The sequence below is a fragment of the Brachycentrus maculatus genome, unplaced genomic scaffold (assembly GCF_059751285.1).
Source record: "Brachycentrus maculatus isolate JH-2025_06_01 unplaced genomic scaffold, ASM5975128v1 h1tg001430l, whole genome shotgun sequence".
Taxonomy (NCBI): Eukaryota; Metazoa; Arthropoda; class Insecta; order Trichoptera; family Brachycentridae; genus Brachycentrus; species Brachycentrus maculatus.
Window position 1 is genome coordinate 3,094 of NW_028282076.1, and position 24,816 is coordinate 27,909.

A 24,816-nucleotide genomic window follows, 5' to 3' on the forward strand; every position below is an offset into this window, starting at 1 on the left:
CGCATACTTGGAGGTATTGAAAATTGCAAGTCATATAGCGAGAATACACTCTCATCTTGAGATCCGATGATGCCGATATTTACAATTTCAAGGGTATAATTTATTATTGATGCTACCATAAAATATAATAATTGCACCGAGCAATGATCAGATAATCTCAGGCAGAAGAACATCGCTAGTTCCGCACCGTACTTCAAGATCTTTTACTCTGCGGCTCCCTCAATCAACACAAAATAGAAGAATTGCTGGCCAACAACCTCCATCTCATCAACACCAAGACCATAATTAGCCTACTCGATAATTTTGGGCACTAGCATGAGATTCTTCGCTCCAAATCTTTGCCCAAACTTTAATAGAATGATTAAAGCAGAGAAATAGTCAAATTTTAATTTGTGATGGCTGCTTATTTCTTGAGCTTTGCCAATAAGGATTCCTACGACAAAAGATGGAATAATTTTTATGAAATTATCAACCTCGTCCTCAAAATAAAAACCGATCGGAAAAATCAGGCTTACTTATAAAAAATCATCGTCGAAATCGTTTATTGTCTGCAGCAAGGCACAACTCCGAGCTTCATTCGCGAATACTCTGCCTTATTGGACAAAATTGCATAAATTTAGCTGAAAATAAGGCAGGGCCTGACAGTCGAAAATCAAGAAGATGCGAAATCGCCTTTGAATATGTCAAGCAGGGCAAAGATTATGTACAGTCTGCTCTGCTTGCGCAATGCTCCCATTAATTAAGTTATAAACTTGCTGAAAGCAATGTGTATTGGAATCGACAAAAAAACTGCATCAGAGTTCCTAAAAGTAGTTTAGCAGAAGTTTTTTCAGAAATTATACCTGCTGAGAGAACTGGAAAAGAAATAAAAAAATAAGTTAGGCCTCTTAACTTTGGCACACATTTACGATATTTGTCAAATTTATTAATTATCACAGGACATTAATTTGGGGCAGGCAAGTAGAGTTTCCAAAATCGTTTAGGAAGATTTTCGCAATCAGGATAATGCGACTGAAAGAGTCGAATAAAGCAACATTGCGCTGACTATAGGTTCCCCTTATGCTTTATAATACGTTTTCAAAGAACTTTTGCTGAGGTTTAAAGACTTTAATAAATAAAGGAAATAGCTGCTGAAGATATGCTTTCGTAAAATTGCACGATGCACCCATTTGTTCTACAATTTTTTAGTAGATTCTTATGAAACTGAATCAGATACAGATGTGAGCAAATAGATATTTAGGCAAATAAAGCAGGAAAGCCTCAAATATGTTTCAATTAGCAGAATAAAAGCTCTTTTGAAAAAAATCAGGCCTACCGAACATCCTTAAATTCCAATAAAAACCACTCTATAAAAATCCAAAAGCATCATAAAGCTCTTAGTTGGCCTGTCCAAAAAATTCAGTTCTTCTGAGATGATGTGCCAAATGGAAAATAAGGAAACTTCCAAGATCTGTATCAGCAATGTGAAAAAGTGCAAAACTCTCTTATTTTGTATTGATTTTGCATACAGTCATGAGGGTCGCATAGTTACCTTTAATCTAGACAAAAAACAGTATTTTCTCAACATGAAGTACTCATTTTAGAATAAGGACATCGAGTTTTAATTGGAGTCGGTTTTTTTAGAAAAGAAGGAGTCATTGAATAATAAGATTTTGAAATAAAAAAAGAGCGTTGATGAGTACTCTTACATCTTAATCATTATTACTCTACTCGATAGTAAAAATGCAATTGCTATTTCGATCGATGGGGCTGCTTTCTAAGTTTAAGAGAAATTTAAGGGATCCATTGAAAACCCCATTTTTGGCACTTTCTGCGGGACTATTGAAAAACTGTATGCAATCGACCAGAGTGTCGATGTCCACAAGTTTCATAAACAATACCGAGAAAATAATGAGAAAATGTCTCTCTTGTTGGAAGAAGAAGTTGGGGAAGAGAAATATTTATTTTCACTGAATAAAAAGAACATTAAAGAATAGAAACGGCGATTTTGGGAGAAGTAGATAAAGATAAGTTATATCGATTGCCGTAAGATTAACCATGTTACTTTCTCAGAGGCGTTGGAGCAACTAGGGGGGCTACCAAACTTGCTCTACTTAGTGTCTGCGGAGTTTTAATCAACGGAGAGTGCAGAGCCTGAGGATATTATTTCTTTTTACAATTAATTTTTAGAGTTCCTGAGGGTGCTCGCCCAAGTAAATGACGTCAAATTAGTTCAGAAATGGATGATTGAATCGGCTTCTTATTTTGGAGAGGTCATATGGATAATTCTGAGTAAATTCCCAACATTCCGATAAAACAAAAGCTTTTTCAATCGATTCCTTTACTATTTCAACAGCTACTCAAAAATATCTGCTACCAATAGCAAGCAATCAGTAATTGATCTAAAGAACGACTTAAATGTGCAATTTCTCATTATGACCAATATTTACATGAATTTTGAGTCCTGGGCCAAATGTAGCACATAAATACAAAGCTCAGTCTTCGATTTGCTCTCATAGAATGTCAAAGCTTTTCCTGTCCTAAAAATCAGACTTCTTGAGGCCAATTACTACTAAAAAATATTGTCCGGAGCTGTATTCTTTTATTTATAGAATTTGCACAATGAAAGCAACAACTAAATATTTTCAAAGCTCTTGGGCATTGCCGAGCAAATATCTGTTGGATAAATTCAAAACTCAAACACAACAGCAAAATTTATCAAGAAAAACACAAACACAGCAATAAGCTTGATCTCATTTTTCATTCAAAAGAAAAAAAACCACAGCCAAAATGAAAAAAATGCAATAGTCCTACTTTTAAATCACTTTTCAAAAACTTATTTGACTGAAGATATCATTACTAAATCCTCTGACATTTGCTCATATATTTTATTCGAAATCGGGCAGCTCTTATCTGTATGCGAAGAAGACTGTGCTTTAATTGCATAAATTTTCAGTTTAGGACTGTAAATTTTGATAAAAGTGGAATACCTAAGAAAAACATACGATGCATTTTTAATACGAAATCTCAGTTCCAGAAAAGATTCAATAGAGATGAGTATCATGCTCACTTTCAAATTACTAAAAATTAATGTGCTTAAGAAATTATCAAATCTAGATGCAGACTAAAATATTTTCCTCAGCCATGAAACGCTTATAGAAAGCCTACTAGAGCGTGAATAAACATCAAAGATTGGCTTTGATAAACTTTTAATCGAAATATTTTCACTAAATGAAAAATAGCTTCAAAAGTTGTTGTTGAGTAAAGACATATGCCAATTATTCGAACGACATATTTCGTAAAATAGTCTATTAAGTGTCGGAGTGATGATTCTGAGCAGAGTAATAAAATTCAGAATTCTGGAGCAAACAACTAATTCATGTCAAACAATCTATTTGTGGATTTTGAGAGGGTTGAATCATTAAAAAAAAAATAAGAGCCATAAAAAATCAGAAACTTAAAATGTTAAAAAGTCCATTGCTTAGATAAAATAAAAACCGTCATAACTATCAGAAAACGGAAACAGTAGTGAGTTATACAACAATAAGTTCCACAATGAATTGCATAGCAATGAGCTCAACAACAATGAGACCCACAACAATGAGTTAAACAGTAATGAACAATAAAAAGAATAAAAATAAATTGATGAATGTGCTGATAAAGCCTATATTCGGCTCCTTGAACAAATATTTCAAGACCCTTTGAATGCTGTGTACTTCGCTACTTTTTCAGCAAATAAATAACTGATTGAAATAATGTCCTTGCTCAACTTATTTGATAAATAGAAAGGATGGCTCCATTTTCCACTAGCTCAAAGCATATCCGAAGTTAAAAATCATTAAACAAGAAAGCTTGACATCGGCATTATGTTTTTCACAAGAATACAAAATATTGATTTGCTCTAACCTCTTTTGTATTTGTCTTGGGTTTAAGAGATCGATTCCCTGCCAGCTAATGTTGGGAGTTGCTCAAGCTTCATTATTCCTGTTTATAGTTTTTCTCATTTGGTTTCTCTCATGCAAAAATAATAGGAGATGTAAAGTTAGCCAGAAAGTGTTGAAACTTTTAGCGACAAGGAGTGTGATACAGTTGAGAGAATAATGAAAATGATCGTTAAGATTAGTCTCACTCCTATTTAAAATCAATTACACCTGCTACAAATCGCCCATAAATACCAAAAAGACATCTAAAACATTGCAAAGATATCTGACAAGCAGGCCAAAATTAGCTAACTTCTCCAACTCATGAGTTTCATGGATGCATAATATAAAATTCCTGGGCTGCAAACAGATCTCTTGAAAAAAATGCAAAACTTCTTTCACGAGGTCTAATAATTCACGAATGCCAGCAGCAGTAGTAATAAAGGAGCATATAAAAAGTTTATCCACAAAAACATGAAACATTTGAAACTGATCAAGAAGGAGCTTGGGCTACGAATCAACGCGTACTTATTGCTCCTCGAAGCGAATCTACTTCATGACAAAGACATCAGAGAATTAATTAAAATAAAAAATTAAGATAAAGATTTCACGACCCCCTCGCAAATCGAGAATATGCAGAATAAGAGAAGCCCCAAGAAGAAGGCAACTTAAATCTCCGATATTTAATTCTATCGGCCATATTCGGTGTATCTCAAACATAGGATCAGCTAAATTTGTGAAGGTTACCAGAATTAGTCGAAGGCGAAAGAAGAGAGATGGAAAAAATTGGCTGAAAAGAACATGTTTTGGGAAATCAACAAGATCAATGATAACGAGTGCTTCGAAATCGATCAAAAGATCACTGGGTTCTACAGGCTCAACATCAATAAGGCTAAGTTTGATGAAGTTCCTTACCCCCGAAGGAAAAGCTTCACTTTGGGCTCATTCTCTAACGGTTAATCAGGCATGCCGATCCCCAAAAATCACAAATCGAGTATTTTTAATTTCGGGGAATAGATTTCTTCAGTCGAAGCAAGCATTGCGTAGGAATAAATTTAGTTTCGAAATTCCGAAGCAACTACACAGAACTAAACATTAAATTTACCAGATGTTTATTTTTACGCAGAGCATGTGACTCAAAAGGGTGTGTACGCTGGCAAACTGTACTATCTGGACAAGTAGAACTGCTTTTTATTCAAATGCACAGGCTATAGTTCCTTTCCGGATGAGCTAGTCTACAGAATGTCAACCATTTTTCATCGAATTTAAGATCTGAGTTTCTACGTTAAGGTTAGATGCAATAATCGAACATAGATATTTCATCGGAGATATATCCTGAGGCACACGGCCATCGAAATATTTACTTACCACCGATCATTCTTTTTCAATCTTTTTAAGGCAGCGGAGCTCGAGAGATTCTATAAATCAATTGGCAATAAAATAGTTACCATCGCTGATTTAAGAGGAGAATTCAGCAAGAGGAGATTTACTGAAAGATGGCTGGCAGGATCGATCGACAACTTTGAATATCTAATGCTTATTAATAAATACTCTGGACGGACCTACAATGATTTGGGTCAATACCCAGTTGTGCCATGGGTGATTACGAACTATGAGCCTGAGGAATCCGAAGTCAACAAATCGTTCTTATAAAAAGAGGCCAACTTGCGCGATCTCAGCGTGCCTGCAGGTAAAATTAGTGGGAGTAAGTTTTAGCAACTTAAATCAAGATGCGAACAAATCGATTCGGAAGATTACTAAATCAGGTTTTTATACGGAACGATGATTTCGAACCCAACTGTCATCTACAACATGTTTATCCGGCTCGAACCCTTTACTTCATTGCATTACGATCATCAGGGCAGAAAACTTGATTTCGCGGATCGACTCTTCTTTGGAGTTAAAGAACAGCTGACTACAGTCCTTACTTCCTCAAGTGATAATAAAGAATTGCCTCCTGAGTTTTATTACTGGCCGGAGTTTCTGAAGAATCGAAACCACATTGACTTAGGAATAAAACAAAATAAGTAAGAAGTGCATGCTGTGAAACTGCCTGGATGGGCCCACAATCCCGAGTAGTTCATCTTCAGAATGAGAGATGCCCTGTAGTCCTCGCAAGTCACAGAGAAACTGCATTTATGGATTGACCTGGTGTTTGGGTTTAAGAATCCGTATGATGTGGCTGAAAAATTTGATAACCTTTATCATTATCGCACCTATGAGCAGGATATATTCAGTAGCTCCCAGAATGAAAATGAAATCAGGGGAGCGCAAATATCAATTAGCTAATTCGGCCAAGTTCCCTATCATATATTTAATTAGGCTCACCCCTAAAAGAAAGGACGAGATGACATATCCCTTGATAAATGCTTCTTGCTGAAGAAAGCAGCTAACAAGATGATACATAATTTCGATATCACCAAGCAAGGCATGATATTATGCTATGGGGATCGGGTTGAAGTTTGCTTTACCGATATTTTGGCGTTAGAGAGCAGTGCAAGCCAGTTCAAGGAGTTTGCTTCGAATGGGATGCAAGCCAAGCTCTTCGATTTGAATAACCAGATGTGGTTCACTCTCAAAGAGGGCATATTCCAGATATTTAATAGGAAGGACTGCATAAACAAGCTGGATATTTCTGCACAGACCTTCTGCTGCATGAAAAAGTACATATTCTTCGGGATCCATTCGAAAATGGTGATTTCGGTTTTGGAGGAGAACCAAATTTATAAAATTCATTAGTTCTTTGGGCATAAGAGCATGATTTCCTTGATTGAAAGTTCAGAAATTCTGGATATTATCGTTAGCGTTGATGAAGACGGACTCGTGATGGTTCACTAGTTTGAAAAGCTCAAACTCCTGAGGTAGTTCGAGCTCGGGGCAACATTTACCGGCACCGATAATCTCATAGAGGTTGTATGCATGCGTATTCACGACATGGGTTATTTCATTTTTTTAACCAAAAACCAAAAGCTGATTGTCTACACGTACGCTATTTATTATCATAGGTTCTTGGGAGAGCTGTATCTGCAGCAGGACATAAGCTTGATCGCCGTGAAGGGCTGTCCATAGAAAATCACAAGCTTCGAAATCATGCTGCATAATCGAAGCACCCTCCTGCTGGCCACTGACAAGGGCAATATATATGAGGCTGATTTCATAAAAATAAGGAGATTTACAGATAATTATCCTTTCAAGACTTATTCTCGAATTACTGACAACATACTCAAAAGATGCAGCCGATCAGAAATGGGGATCAAACAGTTCTACGTGACATTAATTCCGGGGGAGAGGATGCCCACTTTTAAAATAATAGTGCTATATGTTGATAACAGCCTCTGCTGCTTTGTGGAGAGCCTCAAAGTTGGAGAGCAAATAAGAAATAGCAAATTTCTAAGCAATCTCGGCTTATTCTGATAATTCTGATCTCGATAAATATTTACTGAGGAAGAAATCATTGTGATTGGTAGAGTATAATTTTGAGGGCTTTGTAATAAAACGAAAGTGAATGTAAATAAATCTAAGTGAATACGAGGTTTTGATTTTATATAGATTGCTGCCTTTATCAGCTGAATCACAGATGATTTATCTGGCTGTTTCACTTCCATCAAACCTTTTTTCTGATACTTTTATTGATATGGCGTTTAGAGATGGCAGAGTCGTGCTATGGGGATTTTCGATAGAGTTACTTCATTATTTATTTTCTTTTCCGGTATGTATCTGCAATGCTTTACGGACTCAAATTTTTCCCTAGCTCCCTCTAATAGTAACCTCCGTTCTTGCGATGCTTTCGAGTCCAGGCCAAACAATTTTCGAATTCGATTCTCTTCAGACTCGAGACCTTTCTGGGTGGCTCGTTATTGCTTTGTGTAGGATAGTGCGCACTCCTGTTGTATAAAGGATGAGAGTTGTTGATAGTGGTTGGATGGCTGGTGTTAATTTCAGAGAAGAGGTAGGAGTTCATACTGGCCTCGAAATTTGAGTGGATGCCCTTCAAAGAGACATCGAATGGTTTCTATTAATTTTTGGCTGCTTCTTCCTGTGCGGATTCCTTCATTTGGGACAGCTTTCGCAGAAGAGTTTCCCTCATTTTCGGCTTGTCTATATCGATGCAAAATTACTCCTCTTATAAAATTCAAGGACTGCTTCTCTCCTTGGGAAGAGGGTCCCGCAATATTACGGGGTATTGCACTTCTTCGACTTCTTCTTCATTTAGACAAGGTTAGTTTTGACTCTTTTATGCAGATAGTCGTAGTAATCGTCCTTCCAGTCGATATCCTGGGGCATTTTCGACCTGCCAGCGACCAGCGACGGAGTATACTTCTTGATTGCCTGATATTAGCTGAGCATGGTCTTGGCCCTTCGCTTCAGGGGTTCTTCTGGCTTGAAAGTGGAGTATCGATGTGTGATTTTGGTATTTTTGAACATTTGATTGATTCGTTGAGAGTTTAGTTGGCTCCTGTGGCTCATGTCTGTACAGAAAGACGGGATTTAATTGTAGGAGTTGATATTGTTCACGCAGTTAATTGAGTTATCTCCCTTGAGCGTTGAGAGGTCAATGAATTATTTCAATGAGCCCACATTCTTCATGTTTAATTATATTATGTAGGACTATATCATTAAAGTGGTTTGGTCTGGCTGATTGTTATTAATTAGGACATGATAAATTAGTAGGATGAAATGCCCAAAGAAAGCGAGCCCATCCGAATATACCATCCCGAAAACTACTTTTACACCTCCAAAAACAGCAATGTCGAAACTGCATTGGCTCGCGATTACTATGCTCGTTTCTAGTGCACAGTTTGCTATGAAGTACCCCTCAAGGCAGTACAATGCAAAAAATGCAAACAAAAGTACTGTCTGCCCTGCGTGGCGAACCAGAAGAAGATAAAAAATACGTGCGCATTTAGATGCAAAGGAGAGTTTCTCATCGAAAAGTGCAAATAGTTTTCACCCACTTTTCTCTGTCCCTACAACCAATAATGCCCATCCGATTTAAAATCCGAAAAGCAATTCTTTTAGCATGGGATCCTTTGCATTTTTAGCACTTCCGCATAAAAGTAACTGCTCCTCAACAGAAAACTTTATAAATGTATGAAAGGCTTACACTTTCTCTAATTTTTTATCGGCACCTATCAGGAAATGATTTAGTCCAACTAGTGCGCACTCTGTAAAAGAAAAGGCCTATGCCGCTCCCTTTGCAGGACCTGCAATTAAAAATATTGCTTGGACTGTCGCCCACCTCTGGCAATCAAATATGAATGCCCAATTGGCCACTGTCTGAAGAAGAAGAAGATCGCAAACATGGTTTTCATATGCGATTTTTGCAGCCTACCCTCAGTGGTTGTTGGCCAATATATCTATGATGATCCCTAATGCAATTTCGGGATATGCGAGCTGTGTGCGTAAGACCTGCCTGAAAAACGTAACTCATAGATCCCAATACTCGTAAACCAAATAGAGTTCTGCAACAACTCTTCAATCAACAGCATTGACCGAAAAGAGCATTAACTCATAGTAGACAAAATATAAATAGCAGACGAGTGCTCTCTCTGCTATGTCACTAAATCATGCCCTCAAAAATGTAAAAAATGCCTGACTAGATATTGCTTCGAATGCAAACCATTTTTGGCTTTGACATCAAATTGGTGTTCGAAAAATAAACATTACATATAAAAAAGAAGCGTACCTTCTGAAAGTACTCCTTGCGATCGATGTAACCAAACGTTTGAAGGAGAAAGCGATCGGTATGTAGATGACCAGTGCAAAGTTTGCCTCTGCAAAAAATGTTTAGATTATGGGGTCAATATTATCTCTGATCGGCTCCGAATGGAAAGCCCGATATTTTGCCCGAACGAACATACCCTCGTTTACCATTTCCACATTAAATAGTTCTATGGCGACTGCGCGGGCTGCCTTCAGACAAGGCCAATAAAAGTTTATTGTAACATTTGCTATCAGCTGTATTGTTGTGCATGTAAACCTCCTCCTAATAATGCAGTAATAAAAAAGCTCGAGTGCTACTATCAGCACAAAATAACGAAGAGTTCTCATGAATATTTCGAACTCATCCTCTCAAACTACAAGCAGGAAAATCAAAAATAATACTTTGTCTGTCACTTCTGTATCAAATAAATTGTTAGCCAGGAGGATCTCAACAGGTGCGATGTTTGCAATTTGTGCATCTGCTCAAACTGCATTCAGAAAGCTAAATAAATAAAATTATAGTAGCTTGCAGACAAATCTATCACGAGCTAATCTGAGTTTGAAAATTTAGGCTATTGATTGCATGTAAATACGGGTTGTATGAATAGTGATCAATAATTTTAAGCAGCGATATTTACATATTCATACTCATTTTATTTTTGAGCATATTTCGATATTAGACTATCACTTAAAGTTGTCGTCAAATGACTTCGTCAGCTCTAACCCGCCTAATAATCCAATGCCTATTCCAACGCCACCTTCATTCTCTTCAGCGGGTTTTGCTCGGACATAGAATCCAGCGGAATCGTGCGTGACGATCTATAAGGATTAATTGCTTGTAGTCGTAGCAAAAATTGATAATTCGAATGCAATGGGGCGCAAAACTGTTTGAATCCCAGTTTCGAGAGCTTTCACCATATTCTTTTTCATGATAATAGGCGAGACTCTCCTCATCAGAATATAATCCTTTCTTTCTTCAGGGCTCATCGATTTGAGCTTTGCTATTCCTTCTGCTCCAAATAAGTTATTTCCTCCTCCCTCTGCATTTGCCTTAAGTACGAAATTTTACTCTCCTTTTGTTTCAACAACTGAGCTTAAAAATTCCTGAAAGCTGTTTTAGTCAGAAAGTGCATTGTCAAATACCCAAGTCTCAGCAATACTTTGCGATAGGAAATCAGCTTCATCTTAGGCCAGATACCGAAGCATTACCTCTCTTTTGGAGAGTTCCGCCTGCATTCTTTTTTGGTTGACCAACTCCGATGTAATAAACGGAATAGTCACAACATTGCTGAAGCAGATATCTCTTTTGAGCTCCCAGAAATTATCATACTTCGGAGAGGAGCCTGCACGAAACCAAATAATGGAAATTTTATCATTATTCTTCAAATAGAGGTCATTGTTTTATCGAATCTATATTTCTGAGGCGAGGTTCGGATATTTAATCTATATGCATTTAATGCCGACTTTGAGGAATTCTCGAATCAGTACCATTGTATCATACCCTTGCTTTTCAAATCTGCTCGAAACAATAATCATCCCTCCGTCAAGTTTGTTGCGATCATAAAATTACTTTATTGTCTTCGCGTACAGAATATGAGCGTTGTCATCTGCATACACAATGTCTTTGCCCTTTAGGAACTATCGCTGTACGTTTTGAACCCCATGTGAGAGCCCAGCGCCCCCAACGGCAAACAGATTGTACTCGATGCAGAGAAATTAGATGCCTGTTGGAGTTCGTTATAAAAAATAGTCGACTCGGCTGAGTTATATCTTGGGCTTGAAAAAGAGGCGATTTTTCTGTTGAGTCATGATCTCATCATAAATTTTATAAATTGGGCTGATCATCTTCCCATGCTTGCAGGGCTCAAATACTTTCCGGACGAGTTACTCGTCAAGAGAAGACAAATGAGTGAGCTTCATCCATAACTACGACAGTCTCTTAACTTTTTGATACATTTCGGGAGTGATTTTTATGTTTTCTAAAAGCATCCCGAAAGGCCGAGCTGACTCAGGGTCGTCGATGTTGTTCAACATTAAGAAATCCATATCCAGTGCAATTTTCATTAGTTTTTTTCCATCTTCAGTCCTCACTACATCCTTTTCCTCGTTCACCTCTTAGGCAAAATCTTTTCCTTGACATTCTACTTTTCCTAGCTCATTTTCTCCATCCATGACTCCTCTCAATCTTTAAAATTATTCTATCCAAATTTTTAAGATATGATAATTCAGATGATAAAAAACAATCAGAATTCTATAATCCGAAAACTATTTAAACCATTTGGATTCGATAAGAATTAATAAGTTATATTTCATGCAACATTATGCCGACTAAAGATTTTGAGAGTCCCGAATGATAGTGATGAAAAGTTCGGCTCATGGTGTTAAATAGTTTTCGATATTCATAGAACAATTTCGGACGGATCATGCAAGAGCTCTTCTTTGTTCTTATTAACTCCTGATCGAGTCAAAGGCTTAAGCTTAAATATATGCCCTTGCTGCCTTGACATTCTTAATTTTGGCATTATCTCCGTCATTTATTCAGAAATGCTTTCCCCCAACTGACAAGAGAGATTGTTGCGAAACCCCATCTCAATTAATTTCTGCATTCTTTAGTTTTTGGCATTTCGGATTTTCTGATAGGTCCCGAGGATTGGGCTGGTTTGATTATAGCACATATTACCCTCGGTATTGACACGACCCTATCTTGCATGGCTTCTCAAAGTCTTTCTGAAATCAACATTTGTTTTTAAGATGAACTCTGCTTCCATTGACTTGAGGAGGGATTGCTGTCGAATGGTACTTCTATTGATCCTGTAAAGATGAGTTGCTTTTTTGAAGGCAATTGGGCTTGTATTGTTAAAAGCGAGTTAAGTCTTTGATGCGAATGAAAGCTCAGCCAAATTTTGCGGCTGAGATTCTTCAGTATGCAAACATCTCTCTCTTAATACTATCTCATCTCCACTTAAATTGATTTATTTACGAGCGATGGGTCGATCTTTACCTTTCTGATCGGGACTATCTTCCGCATTCAAATTCTCATCGGGAATTATGGTTTGTTCGCTTAGATTATTGTCTCTATAAAGTTCGATACTTATAGTTAATCCTGGCACAAAGCCAGAATCGCTTTCTCGATCAAGAGGCTTTCCATTATCCCCTTAATCTTCATGTCTCGAAGTCTAATATAGAGCATGAACAGCTTAAGCTCCAGAGTTAAACTTTTTTTGCACCTTCTCAAACACGCTGAATTATCTTTCAGTGTCTTTCGAATCGTCAATGGAAAAATACTCGACCACTTCCTTTGTGGCATCCAACATTTTTTGGAATCCGATATTATAACATTTATCTAAAACTTGGATGGGTGTTTCCTTATCTTCGTCTTGTAGCGCACCATCCCTGAGGGCACTCTCGAGTAACTGCTAAACAGCTATTTCAGTTTTATTGAGAATCACCGTCAAAATATAGGTCATGCAATAATATTATATATCGGACATTACAGAAGAATACTTTTATTCAGTAATAATTGATGAAATGGATAGCAATTAAAAATGTTCAGCGAACGTAGTAAATATAGAATGGTGTTTGCTCTCTAAAATAGATCCCATAATATATAAATTTAAATGCTTTTGTTGCTGGTGATATTTATTTTCGAAGCCTGCCTCGCTTCTTCGCTCTCCTGTCCAAGCCTCATCGACTACAGTGGCGCAATTCCCTCCTGTGTCAGCAACTGTCCGTCATCCACGACCAACATCCAGAATAAATGCCTGGGCAACAATCAATACTTGGTCAATAATAGAGTATATGTGTGTCGCGATGGATATGTGAGCAAGGACCGTCTGCTTTGCTGCAGGAATGCTCACTACCCCGTGCTACTCCCGAATAACGCATATACCTGTTTGAGATGCAACGGTATTGTGATTGACAATGGAAGACTTTGCTGCGGGGGCTCATTCTACGCAGATTTTAGTAATATCAACGCCCCTCAGTGCACCAAAATATCGACTGGAGCGTGCGCCTCCAGATTTACTATGGCCAGCACCTTCAAGTATTGCTGCGCCAACAACCAGTATTTCCATATCACATTGAAGCAGTGCCTCATTTCCCTCAACGGCTATAATTGCGACAACAATTAAAGGGTATGCTGCAATATAGGCCAAAAACTGTAATACCTAGGCAGTTAATACCGTTGCATGGACTATTGTCTTTGGAGTGACCACAACTCGTTTAGCTGTCGGCAAAAATACTGTAACAAAAACAAGGAGATCATGACGAGCAGCCCGTTCAGACAGGAACTTGAAGCCATTCCAGACAACTAAACCAGGCTCATTGCTTTTTCTGAATGCTGCTATGGTTACACCGACACAGGGAAATGCCTACCCAATTTATCGGAATGTGGTAAGGTTTTCTATAACAGGGGGTGGTCAATTTGCTGCCCTCATGGCTTTTACTACTCAATTGCGACTCTCAAATGCGTGAAGAATTGTATAGGATACATCGTCCTCGAAATGTTCTGCCTCAGGAATAACTTCGGCATTGATTTTCAGTCCTCGTCTATCGGTGTCCCAAGTGAAATGGCTCTCAACTCCACTTGCAATAGAGTCAAGATTCAGGAGGATTTCCCGATTTGCTGTCCGAAAGGCTTCTATCTTCGCGATAATATGGGGTGCTAATATTGCTCGGGAAATGTATTCATGTCCAATTATAACCAATTATGCTGCTAGGCTAACTATTATTTTGATCTCAAAGCTCAATCCTGTGCGGAATGTATTGGAAACCTCAACGCATAAGGCACTTTATGCTGTCCCTTCGAGCAGTACATCAGCTATACATCAGCAGGAGACTCTAGCTGCGTCTCGACCTGTTCCGATTCGCAATTGTACAATGGACTATACTGCTGCCAATCTCTCACAAATGACCAATGTCAAAACAGATTCAACGTCCCGACTTCCTGCAGTCCGTTCTACCTCGTAGAATCAGCTTGTAGTGCTTGTCCTAGGTTCTGCGCATTCAGTTCATCAGTTCAAAATAAATGCACGAATTCTCTGAGTACGGTAGACCAGTGTGTAGATGAATGTGGGCCGACTACAATATTGAATACTTAATTAAATAAGTGCTTGGCTTGTGATACCTCTTGCCTCGAGTGCACACAACCGTTCGATGGCAATTTCTGCGATACGTGCCAAGTGGGCTTTGTGAAAGAGCAAAACAGTTGCACTGAATGCACTATGAACTGTTTGACTTGTGCGGGTAGTTCGAAGTCCTGCACATCATGTGACCTAAGTAGTCGCTATAGAGTACTACATAATAGTGTATGCATCTAAGATTGTCCAAGCCGTACCTTCTATAATGCAGTAACAGCTCAATGCTTTTCTTGTTCCAGTGAATGTGCGATCTGCACTGGTCCAACCAACAGGGAGTGCACTCAATGCCTACAATCGCAGTATTTGACATTCCCGACTCAGAAATCTCAATGCCAGAGATGCTCTTTGGAGTGCGATATCTGTTTTAATGGTGCAAAAACCTGTGTGAAATGTTCCTCAGCGATGTATGCTTTGACAGTAACAGCAAACTCAAGAAACTGCTCAACCTCATGTGCCACTAGCAATATTAAGGTCTATTCATCGAGCTATGGGCATGACATATGCATGGAGTGCCACCCCGAATGTGAAGGTTGTAGTAACCACCCGGAGAACTGTATTGCGTGCAAAAACTCAAATCAATTCATATCATCATCAGATGTAGGCCTAAATATTTGCGAGAACTGTGAGGCTCCTTGTAATCAGTGCAAAGCTAAAACAGAGTGCATTAATTGCATTTAAGGATACTACATATCGAACTCGGTTTGCTTTGAATGCAATCCAACCTGCAAACTTTGCAATGGTAGCACAACCTCCAGTTGCCTCAGCTGCTTCGGCGAGTCTCAATTAATAGCAGGCAGATGCATAGGTTGTTCGAGTTCCTGTAGCAAGTGTGATGTCAACTAAAAATGCCTGCAATGCAAAAGCTCGTTTTTGTTGTACTCCGGAAATTGTGTGATATCGTGTCCCAACAGCACGTACCCGATCAATTTATAGTGCTTTGACTGCTTCAAAAACTGCTCATCGTGCTCGAGCCAAGACTCCTGCACCAAGTGCTCATCGCTCTTTAGTTATTAATACGCAGGTAAATGCCTACAAGAATGCCCTCAGGGATTCGAACCTCAGAAAAATACATGCATCGAAATTAAGAATGAGTCCCCAAATACCACAAATACAACAACAAATACAACAAATAACACAAGCAATAACACGAACAATAACACAAATAATAACACGAACAATAACACAAATAATAACACAAATAATAATACTAACAATAGCACAAATAATAACACAAATAATAGCACAAATAATAGCACAAATAATAACACTAATCCGAATCCTAATGTGACTTCTATCGCAATTGTGGATCAAAGCTTCTTTCCCACAGATTCTGGAATTATGCTAATCAATACAAAATTCGACCGATCCCTGAACCTTTCAGCAATAGATTTAAAATTCTATTTAGTTTCCACCCTCCTAAATTAAAGATAATAGCTCCCTAGGGTGAGAATTTCTGCCCTATCAGCATCAGAAGAGCCTGTAGTCTTGGCCTCAACAGGCTCTTAAGTGAACTACCGAGTTACTTTGCCTGGGTCTCCACGCCCTTTGTCAAACTATTTCATTTAAACTGACTTATTAAATAGCTCAAGTTCCAATCCCTCTCAGATTTCCAGCTACTTCTCTTCAAAACCATTTTTTGATTTCATCCTTTACGACTATGTGAATGATCCCTTAAAGGGGCTGCAGTACGTGGGACTATGCTTCGCCATATTGATACTTGTATACTCCCTCTTCACTAAATTAAAGGGACACTTCATTGCGGAGTAATCGAATACGATAATTTTGCATCTGCTCAATTTCATCCAAACCGTATACCTGTACAAATTCGTGAGGGTGCATAGCCAAGGCATGTATCACTTTCTGAATGGATTTGGGTTCATGCATGTCCTGATGTTCCCTAACTTCCTGTATGGGGCCATGCCCCAGTACTACAAATAGTACCCGGCTGAAAAGTCCCTTATCCCCGACGGCAACTTCGTGAGAAATGCAGGGAGCAGCATATCCTTCTTACTGATCACTCTTGCCGTGTTCGGGATAGCAGCCATCGTATCTTACTGCGTGTTCAAGAATAAGAAGCTGCCGGAGTGGCCTCAAATTCGAAAGATATCTCGAATTTTGATTTTGCTCGGCCAAATAACTTTCCAAAACATCGTTTTCTCAGCACTGCTCTATTTGATTCAGCCTTTCGTCCCTAATCCTATTGGCTCTCCATTCAAGACCACCTGCACCATCCTATCTATCCTGTTTCTGGTGCTAATACTCTTGATGGTTGCAGGTATCATTTACCACTACTTCCAGACCTACAACAGCGACGTTTTGGAGCACTACTACACTATCAGGGAGGCCATTCACTATTTTTTACTGATCAGCCAGGCGTTCATCTTTGTGTTCGCCATTGGAAAGTCGCTGGTCACTTTACTCTTAATCCTGCTATAAATTGTGTGGTTTGCTTTCAACTATCTGCTGTATAGGTATGGAGAAGGCGACAAGCTGAAGCAGCATATAAAGTTCATCATAATTTCAGCATTGATATGTGTGGCCTATTTGATGTTGTCACTGTCGGGGTACGTGAATTGGATTGTGGTGGTGGTAATAGTCAGCCTGATTGTATTAGTGCTCATCGTGTACTCAACCTACCAGATTGTGGGCCTCTACTACGACATAATGTTCAAGAGACAAGGCACCAAAGTCCAAAGCTAATGAAACAAGGAATAGTGGTTTCTAGTGAGGGATAACGGTCAATGTTGATTATATTACACCGTAGACACCAGTTATTATATAGTGTGCTTCAGAGACAACGCGCTCATCAAGTTTCTCATTTAATATTCCTTATAGCTATATCATATTTATGACTATTCGCTGATGAATATATAATCAATACTCATTCAAAATGCAATCGGCCACCATCACGTTGATAATAAACAATGAGCAGGTGCAAATACCATCCGAGCTCCTCACCCCAGAAACTGAAAGCAAACAGATAAAGTAGTCTGGTGATGTAACATCCTCATAATCCATAGATATGTTTGACAATGCCATAATGGGTCACCAAATAAACCTACGGCATCCTCCTGCTGTATCTACAAAGCAAATAAATTCAATTCATATCCAAGTATGTTCACGACAGCACCATTATGGTCAAGCTTCTGCGCACTTCGGATTATTTGGGAATGGCTCATTTTCAGGATCGGCTCATTACCGAGCTCATCATCCACAACATCACCTCCCACAACTGTCTCACCCTCCTCGAGGAATCCCATAAGAAACTCAAGAACATGAACAACTCTCAGAGCTGGTTCAAACTATTAAACAAGGGTATCAGCTACTTGTCCGATCATCTCTACTCGATCTACCAAATTAATCCCGCCAAGTTCCGAGACATCAACGAGAAGATCCTCAACTAAGTGCTCGATATAGTGATCCGGCAGGAGAGACAGACGCAATACCAAAACCAGCATATGCTCTACAGGCTGATCATGGACTGCAAATCCAAACAGATCAAAGAGCCACAAACCATCTGTAAGTACCTCAGGAGTGCGGTCGTCCACAAAAAAATTGTACGTAACACTTTTCTAATGCAGCCAAGATCCACGCTAAACTGTCATGGAAGCTCGAAAATGTCAAGGAAATAACTAACAAGAAGACAAAAATATTCAAGTTCTTAGACTATAAGTGGTACCTGTCTGCGGATAAGTCTGACAAGGGGCTTTGCGTCACTTTGAACTTCATCCCCTTTGGGTAATTCAGGCAATCATCCTTGAGCTCATTCGCTGCCAGCTCTAAAAACTCAGAAAAAAGTATAACCTCCAAGTAGAGCCAAGCAATTTTACACTCAAACAATCCAGCCAACACTAATAGTCATGAGTAATAGCATTTGGCTGCTTAAATTGTAGACAAGTATACAAGAATAGGGGTATTCTATTCCAAACTGGTTTACTCCCTCAGCCGAAAGACTGAAAGCTAAGAGAAGAAATAACAGTTCGAAAAGTAAACATTAATTGACTACTTGTCTCTGTTTTAAGAAGGCCAAAGGATTCAAATCATTAATTTTTCGAATAGCGAAATCTAGACAAGCATCAAGGATAAAAAAATGTAGCTCACTATATTCTGCAACATGGATCAAATCTATACATTCATCCTGAATTACATCTGGTATCATTATTCAGAACTCGACTACCTGAGCCAGACAAATGGTGTGGACGATCTCTTCTGTCAGGAGTAGCTCGGCAAGATGGTGAGATTGGCAAAAAACGCTGGATAATATGCAAAAGCTCTCAAGATAACTTCGAATATTCTGTTCTTGTACCCCCACTGCAACTAGGACGAGGACCTCTTCAAGGGGTACCAGTTTACCGAAATGACCAAACTGTAGCTGCAAATCTATCAAGAAATGCTCTCACATCGAAACAATCACATTCTTCATCAACAGCAGAGTAGCATTCCCTCGACTAATACGCGCAGTTTGCAGTAGCAGAGGCTCCAAGATCGACACAATAGGGATAATAGCAAAGCTAAACTCATTCAGCCCAATCACTCCTACTCATAGGCCTCCTCGAGCAACCTTGAACTATTGTATAATGCTACACGTAAAAATGCATCCAGTAATCAAGCAGACACAGGCCCTTCATTGGGCCACCCGTTCCCACCAGGGGATTTGGTCATTAACACTAAAAATTTCAAACTTGATGAAGATTCCTTCGATCAGAAGCCTCGAAACATTTATTAAAAGAGCGGAATTAAAATGAACCACCGCATCAGTAACTATAGCGAGGATGTCAATGCCAATATGAACAATAACAGCAAAGCGAGCAATTCCCTCAACAACTCGCTCAACAACTCCATGAACAACTCCAGAGCCACCTCGAAGAGGAAAATATTCTCGAAGATGCATTCTGAAATCAAAAACTAAGCCGAAGTAAATAGTAACCGTCACAGCAACATTAATATCGATACTTTAAAGATAAATAGTCCAAATCTCGACATTTCCTCAATCTAGTTGATGAAGGACATGAAAAGAGTTTCAGATATCAGCCGATATTTGAGACCGTAAGCAGATCCGAAAATAGCTAAATAAATCCGCGAGATACTTAAAAACTGCGATTGATTGTTTGTGTCTAGTTTTCATTAATCATAGATTCATTTCTTCTTATTCAACTGCGCCAATAACTCCTTCTATCTCGCCTGAAGCTTTTCGATTTCCTTCTGCAAAATTTGGTTTTAGTTTTGAAGGCTGAGAATGTCCTCCATATTATGATGGGATTTCTCGAGTTCGCTTTCGATTTTTTCCTTTTCTACTTCCCTCAACTTTTTTTTGAGCTACGTGTTTTCGGTGAGAAGGCTGCTTGTGACAATTTATTCTTGCGAGTTCTGTGAGATCTTTTTGTTGAGAAATATTTGCTATAAATTTTCGAGTTTGTTCTGGATGGACGAGTTGGTTTCCATGAGTTTTCTGTAGAGCTACTCGGATTGGTCTTTTTGGTTTCGAGTCGCCTAGTTTTGTCTCTTCAGTTGCTCGAACTTGAGCTGGTACTCCACTATGATTTTATCAGTGTCATTCTTGTTTGTAGACCTTGAAGAAAATTCAGTCCTCTCGCCTTTATCGAGAGGAGGGAGCTGAATGTTTGAACTGTGCTATAATTTCAATGAAGTTTTGATCATATCTCCCCTTGAGAGCTATGGGATTTTTAGGGGCAACCCTTTGTTCACTCTTTGGTATTGCTACCTCAGGTAGATGTTTTACTTTTTGAGTTCGTCAATTTATTGCTGAATTTCGTATATAATCTGGTCTTTCTGGTCCATTTGAATGATTGGCTTGTTTTGGATGTTCATGGTCCTTGCCGCATAGTTCAAAGTCGATAAAGTCTCGTCGAAATATGTTTATGAGGGACTCGCACAAGCGATCATGAGTGCTTTAGAATTGCCACTAAATTAGCATAATCGTACCCGAGAGAGTCCATGAGTAGCATTGTCAATTTGGAGTCTCTGTATGGAATGTGGGGGTTCTTTGTTTTTTTGTCAGTCAGCCCTTTGATGACCTTGCCTAGAGTAAATAAGGACTTATTGATATTGCCAGTTTACTTTATCATTTCCCCTTGGGATTTGGATTACTTAAGCCTTTAGCTGCCTGCTAAATCAACAAAGGCTATTTTACCGTATTTTTTCATAGTTTGAGCTCCGCCCCCTGTTTTAATCTCTGTAATAATGTAAAGAGTCATTATAGAATGGCTCCTGCTCGAGTCTTTATTCATTTCATGCGATCCACTTCTTCTGTTTTTCATGCCTTCATTCAGGACCGAAATCATATCATCTATATCACTGCAATCGACGACAATCAAGTCTTCGACGAAGAAGCCATTGGCGGGGTTCCATCTGCAGTGGAGCACACCAGACTGCAGATTTAGAAGATCCTTTATTTGTTAATTATAAATCTCGGTGTAGCTGGCTTTAATCGAATACTTATTTTGGTGCCCTTTGATCTTCTTCCACAGCTACTGAATGGCTCTGGGTATGATTCCCTACCTCTAATCGGATTTATAGATTTCCTTCGTGAATAAGTCGTCCTTGCCGGCCATCGTGTAGGTCTTCCCTGATCCTGTTTGCCCGTACGCGAACACAGTGGCACTATAGCCGTCGATAGCCGCGTCAATGAGTTCGTTGACTTGACATTTTTGGTAGCAGTCCTTCTGAGACTGCTTCAAATCCAAGACCTCATTGAATTCGTATTACTTATGAACGGATCTATTTTAGTGTAAAACTACTTGTGATTAATTTGTAAAACGGGCCCCTTCACATTTAAGCAATTCACATCTGCTCTTTAAATTTCCAGTTCATTCATGGGCCGGATTCGAATAACGACTCTTACGTTCTCTGACTTGGTTGATCTTTCTATGTTTTGAGGAATGCTCGGCTATTCCTATGATGCTTCTTCCTACTTTGGGTGTTTGGGTGAGTTATTTAGAGTCTATTTCACGCTCTTGGTGCGAGCTGCTGCCTTTGTGCTGTGGCTCTTCTGCATTATTCGGAATATTTAAATACGGCAACACAAATACGATAATAAACTTAATAATATTGTTCCAATGTTCTTCATAACAAAACTATTGACAGAAAATTATGTACTTTATGTTGATATAATCATGAGCAAGGATTCTATATGGATGTTGGTCTCATCATTGAATTCTCGAATTATTCATCATTCCTTGTCGATTGATCGCAATGGCATATAATTTGTATTTGCATTATAAGCTGCAATGGGCAATCAGAACTCTCAAAACACATAGTTCGACCCAAAATTCATGCAGGAGTATCAGCAAAAAATGCAGGGAATTCGAGGCCAGTATTCCAACCACGAAATCATACAAGCCCCACTGGTTTCAAGTTCCTCAAGCTCTTCCTTTAGGAAGCATGAAACCCAAACTATGAACTACTCTGAAATAACGCGGAGTATCTATCTCTACAAGCCGTCCATCTCTATTGTACTACATCGCATATTCGCAGAAAGCGTAAGCAACAGGAATTGCTATCCAATTTTAGTATGATTCAAAGTCAAATGGCCCAGCTCTATTAACCTTGAACATTGGAGTCAAACAAATTTCATGTGATAGCCATTCGAATATCGCACGCCAAATTGAAAGCCTCGTACAAATAGAAAGGCAGCTGGAGGGAGGGTAGAAGAAACATTACTCCGAGTTGGTTCCTCTATCTAAATAGCAGCTTTCAAGTTTGGTTAATCTCGGAATAATGATCAAAATAGAGAATGGTTTCAGTAAAGAGGTTTCCGAATACAGCCTCGCTTACTTGAGGAGCAATAAACATTGGAAGGTTGTTGTTGAGGTCTTCTTAAACCCTCAGAATTCGCAAACTTATCAGCTGGATGACATTTACGGAGGGGGAGGTGAATCAGATGAGCAACAGTGCATCATATGCTACACGTAGATGAGCAGCACTATCATTAAGCCTTGCAATCATATGTGCCTGTGCCAGTAATGTGCTCAATCCATGGAGGTTAGCCGAGTCCAAAGCTGCCCCATTTGCAGACAAACGATAAGTAGTTTCGTTAGACTGAACAAGCAAAAGCAATGATCAGATTAATAGCATTCCATTGAATCTATTGAATATACCCTTATTGAAAATATCATTGCATAAAATTACTCTAATCTCTTTGTGTAATTATAGGAGCAACCTCCATTGCACTTTGAGTAATAATATGAATTCATTCGATTATCTTAATCTTATATGAATTTCGAATGCCTCTACTGAAGATAAATCATGTTTAATATATGAATTTCTATGAATAGTATGTGCAAAGAGAGTTTACAATCGATAAGGAACAGAATTAGTGAGAGGATCCAACTGAAGAAAAATGACGAGAGGCGAAAATGAGGAGGGAACTTATCAAGAGCCCCTTGACAATGAAGGCAGTTTATTTAAATTATTTGAACTATTTCTTTACAAGTACTTTATATTCCCCACCACTTCAAATTTTGAGTGTAAACCAGTTTTGGTGTTCATGTCACCACTCACAGGAACATTCGGTGGCCCCATTTTATAGTTGCTTTCGAGTTTGTCGTTGAATATTTTAAGGATGCTCAGCTTATTTCTGTTATCTACTTAATCGGTCTTTGGAATCACATCGAATTTTAACTCATCATTGAGTGTGAGTCTCTTGTTGTGGTACTTTATTCTTTGGCGTTCAGTCGGCCGATGCGAATCCCTAATAGCCGTAGTTCTTTGACTGTCCTTGCAAAAGAAGTTATTTGCATTATAAATTGTTTTGTGCTGGCTGGAGCGAGGTTGCCGAGCGGAGTACTGTTCCGTCCTATCGAGCTTTGGGACATTTTACTAAGTCTTAATGATATCCTTATCGTTCAGAGGGCAGTTGTTTGCCCTGAGGCTCTGCTTTTGTGTTAGCAAGGGTCGTTAAAAAATGCCCTCAACAGGCAGAGTGACAATTCGATCCAAAGCATCATAAATTTTTCGATCCTTTGGGATCAAGGAGAGAGAATGCGATTATCTTTGGCTCTAGCCAAAGCAGGGGGTTTTCATCCCCGACTTCTTCTCGAATTCCTTCGCAAAAGTAGCAGAAATTGTGTCATTTTCCCTTGTGTAGGGCCTGAAAAAATCGGATGGGAGTTTCTTGGAGTTTATGCGAATTGGGTCGTTGCTATATTTTTTCGACTTATGCTGCTTCCTGAGGACAGCAGTGCCCTCCATATCGAGGAACTAATTAAAGTAAGATTCTTGATGCCTATGTGATTTCCCTTTCATTTGACTTCCGCTCGAATTGACTATAATTATATTACATATGAATCATCTGATACTTGAATCAAATTGCATAATTAAATTATGATCACCATAATCATGCCATAGTTACAAATTAATTAATGATATATATTAAATTGATATAGTGAGCCACAGTAAGCGCCTCAGTCGAGGCAGCCAAAGCGAATACTGAAAGTATTGCAAGGAGCTTCATCAAAATTTATAAATATTTATAGATATGTATGTTAATGAGAACATTTAAAATTTATTTAACCTACAAATTTCAGCATGAGTACTAAGGATTCTATTTATCCAATCCTTTACTTCTTACTGCGTCTAATTAAATAGGAGGCATTTTCATCTGAAGCATGCACTCTCTGAAGTCCTCCAACAATAGTCTATATATTTATTTCGAAATGTCTCGATTTGGCTGTTCAATTTTTGACCTCATTCAGATGTACGACCTTCATGTGTCAATGGGCTCAATGAGCAGGTTAACTTTAACTTCCCTCTAATATATGACCTTTGGGCTGGTAAATAAATCCCATGCAGTTATGATTCATAATTAAAATTGGCAAATTATTAAGATGCTCATGATGAAAAAGAATATCAAAACAATACATCCAGCATTCCAATCCAATTATTTGGCAAAGGATATAGCTTTATTTATCCTTGGCTTTAATTAAATTCCATAACTAAATTTGTGTTATTATTGATAAATGTAGCATTATTGGCAGTTTTTATGTTTACGCGCATGGTATACAGCAATCACTTTTGCCTATCAGATAGAATATGCTCATTTTGATTATTAAATTCGA

At 38.6% G+C, this 24,816-nt stretch overlaps 1 protein-coding gene across 1 annotated transcript; it reads right to left on the reverse strand.

Moving 5' to 3' along the window:
- Positions 1–20,413: 20,413 nt before the first annotated feature.
- Positions 20,414–23,281, reverse strand: LOC148299007 (kinesin-like protein KIF12). The gene is given in 4 exon segments (XM_088276458.1): positions 20,414–20,662; positions 20,665–21,485; positions 21,521–21,647; positions 23,261–23,281. Coding segments are annotated over 4 exon segments (1,218 nt in total).
- Between the last annotated feature and the right edge of the window lie 1,535 nt (positions 23,282–24,816).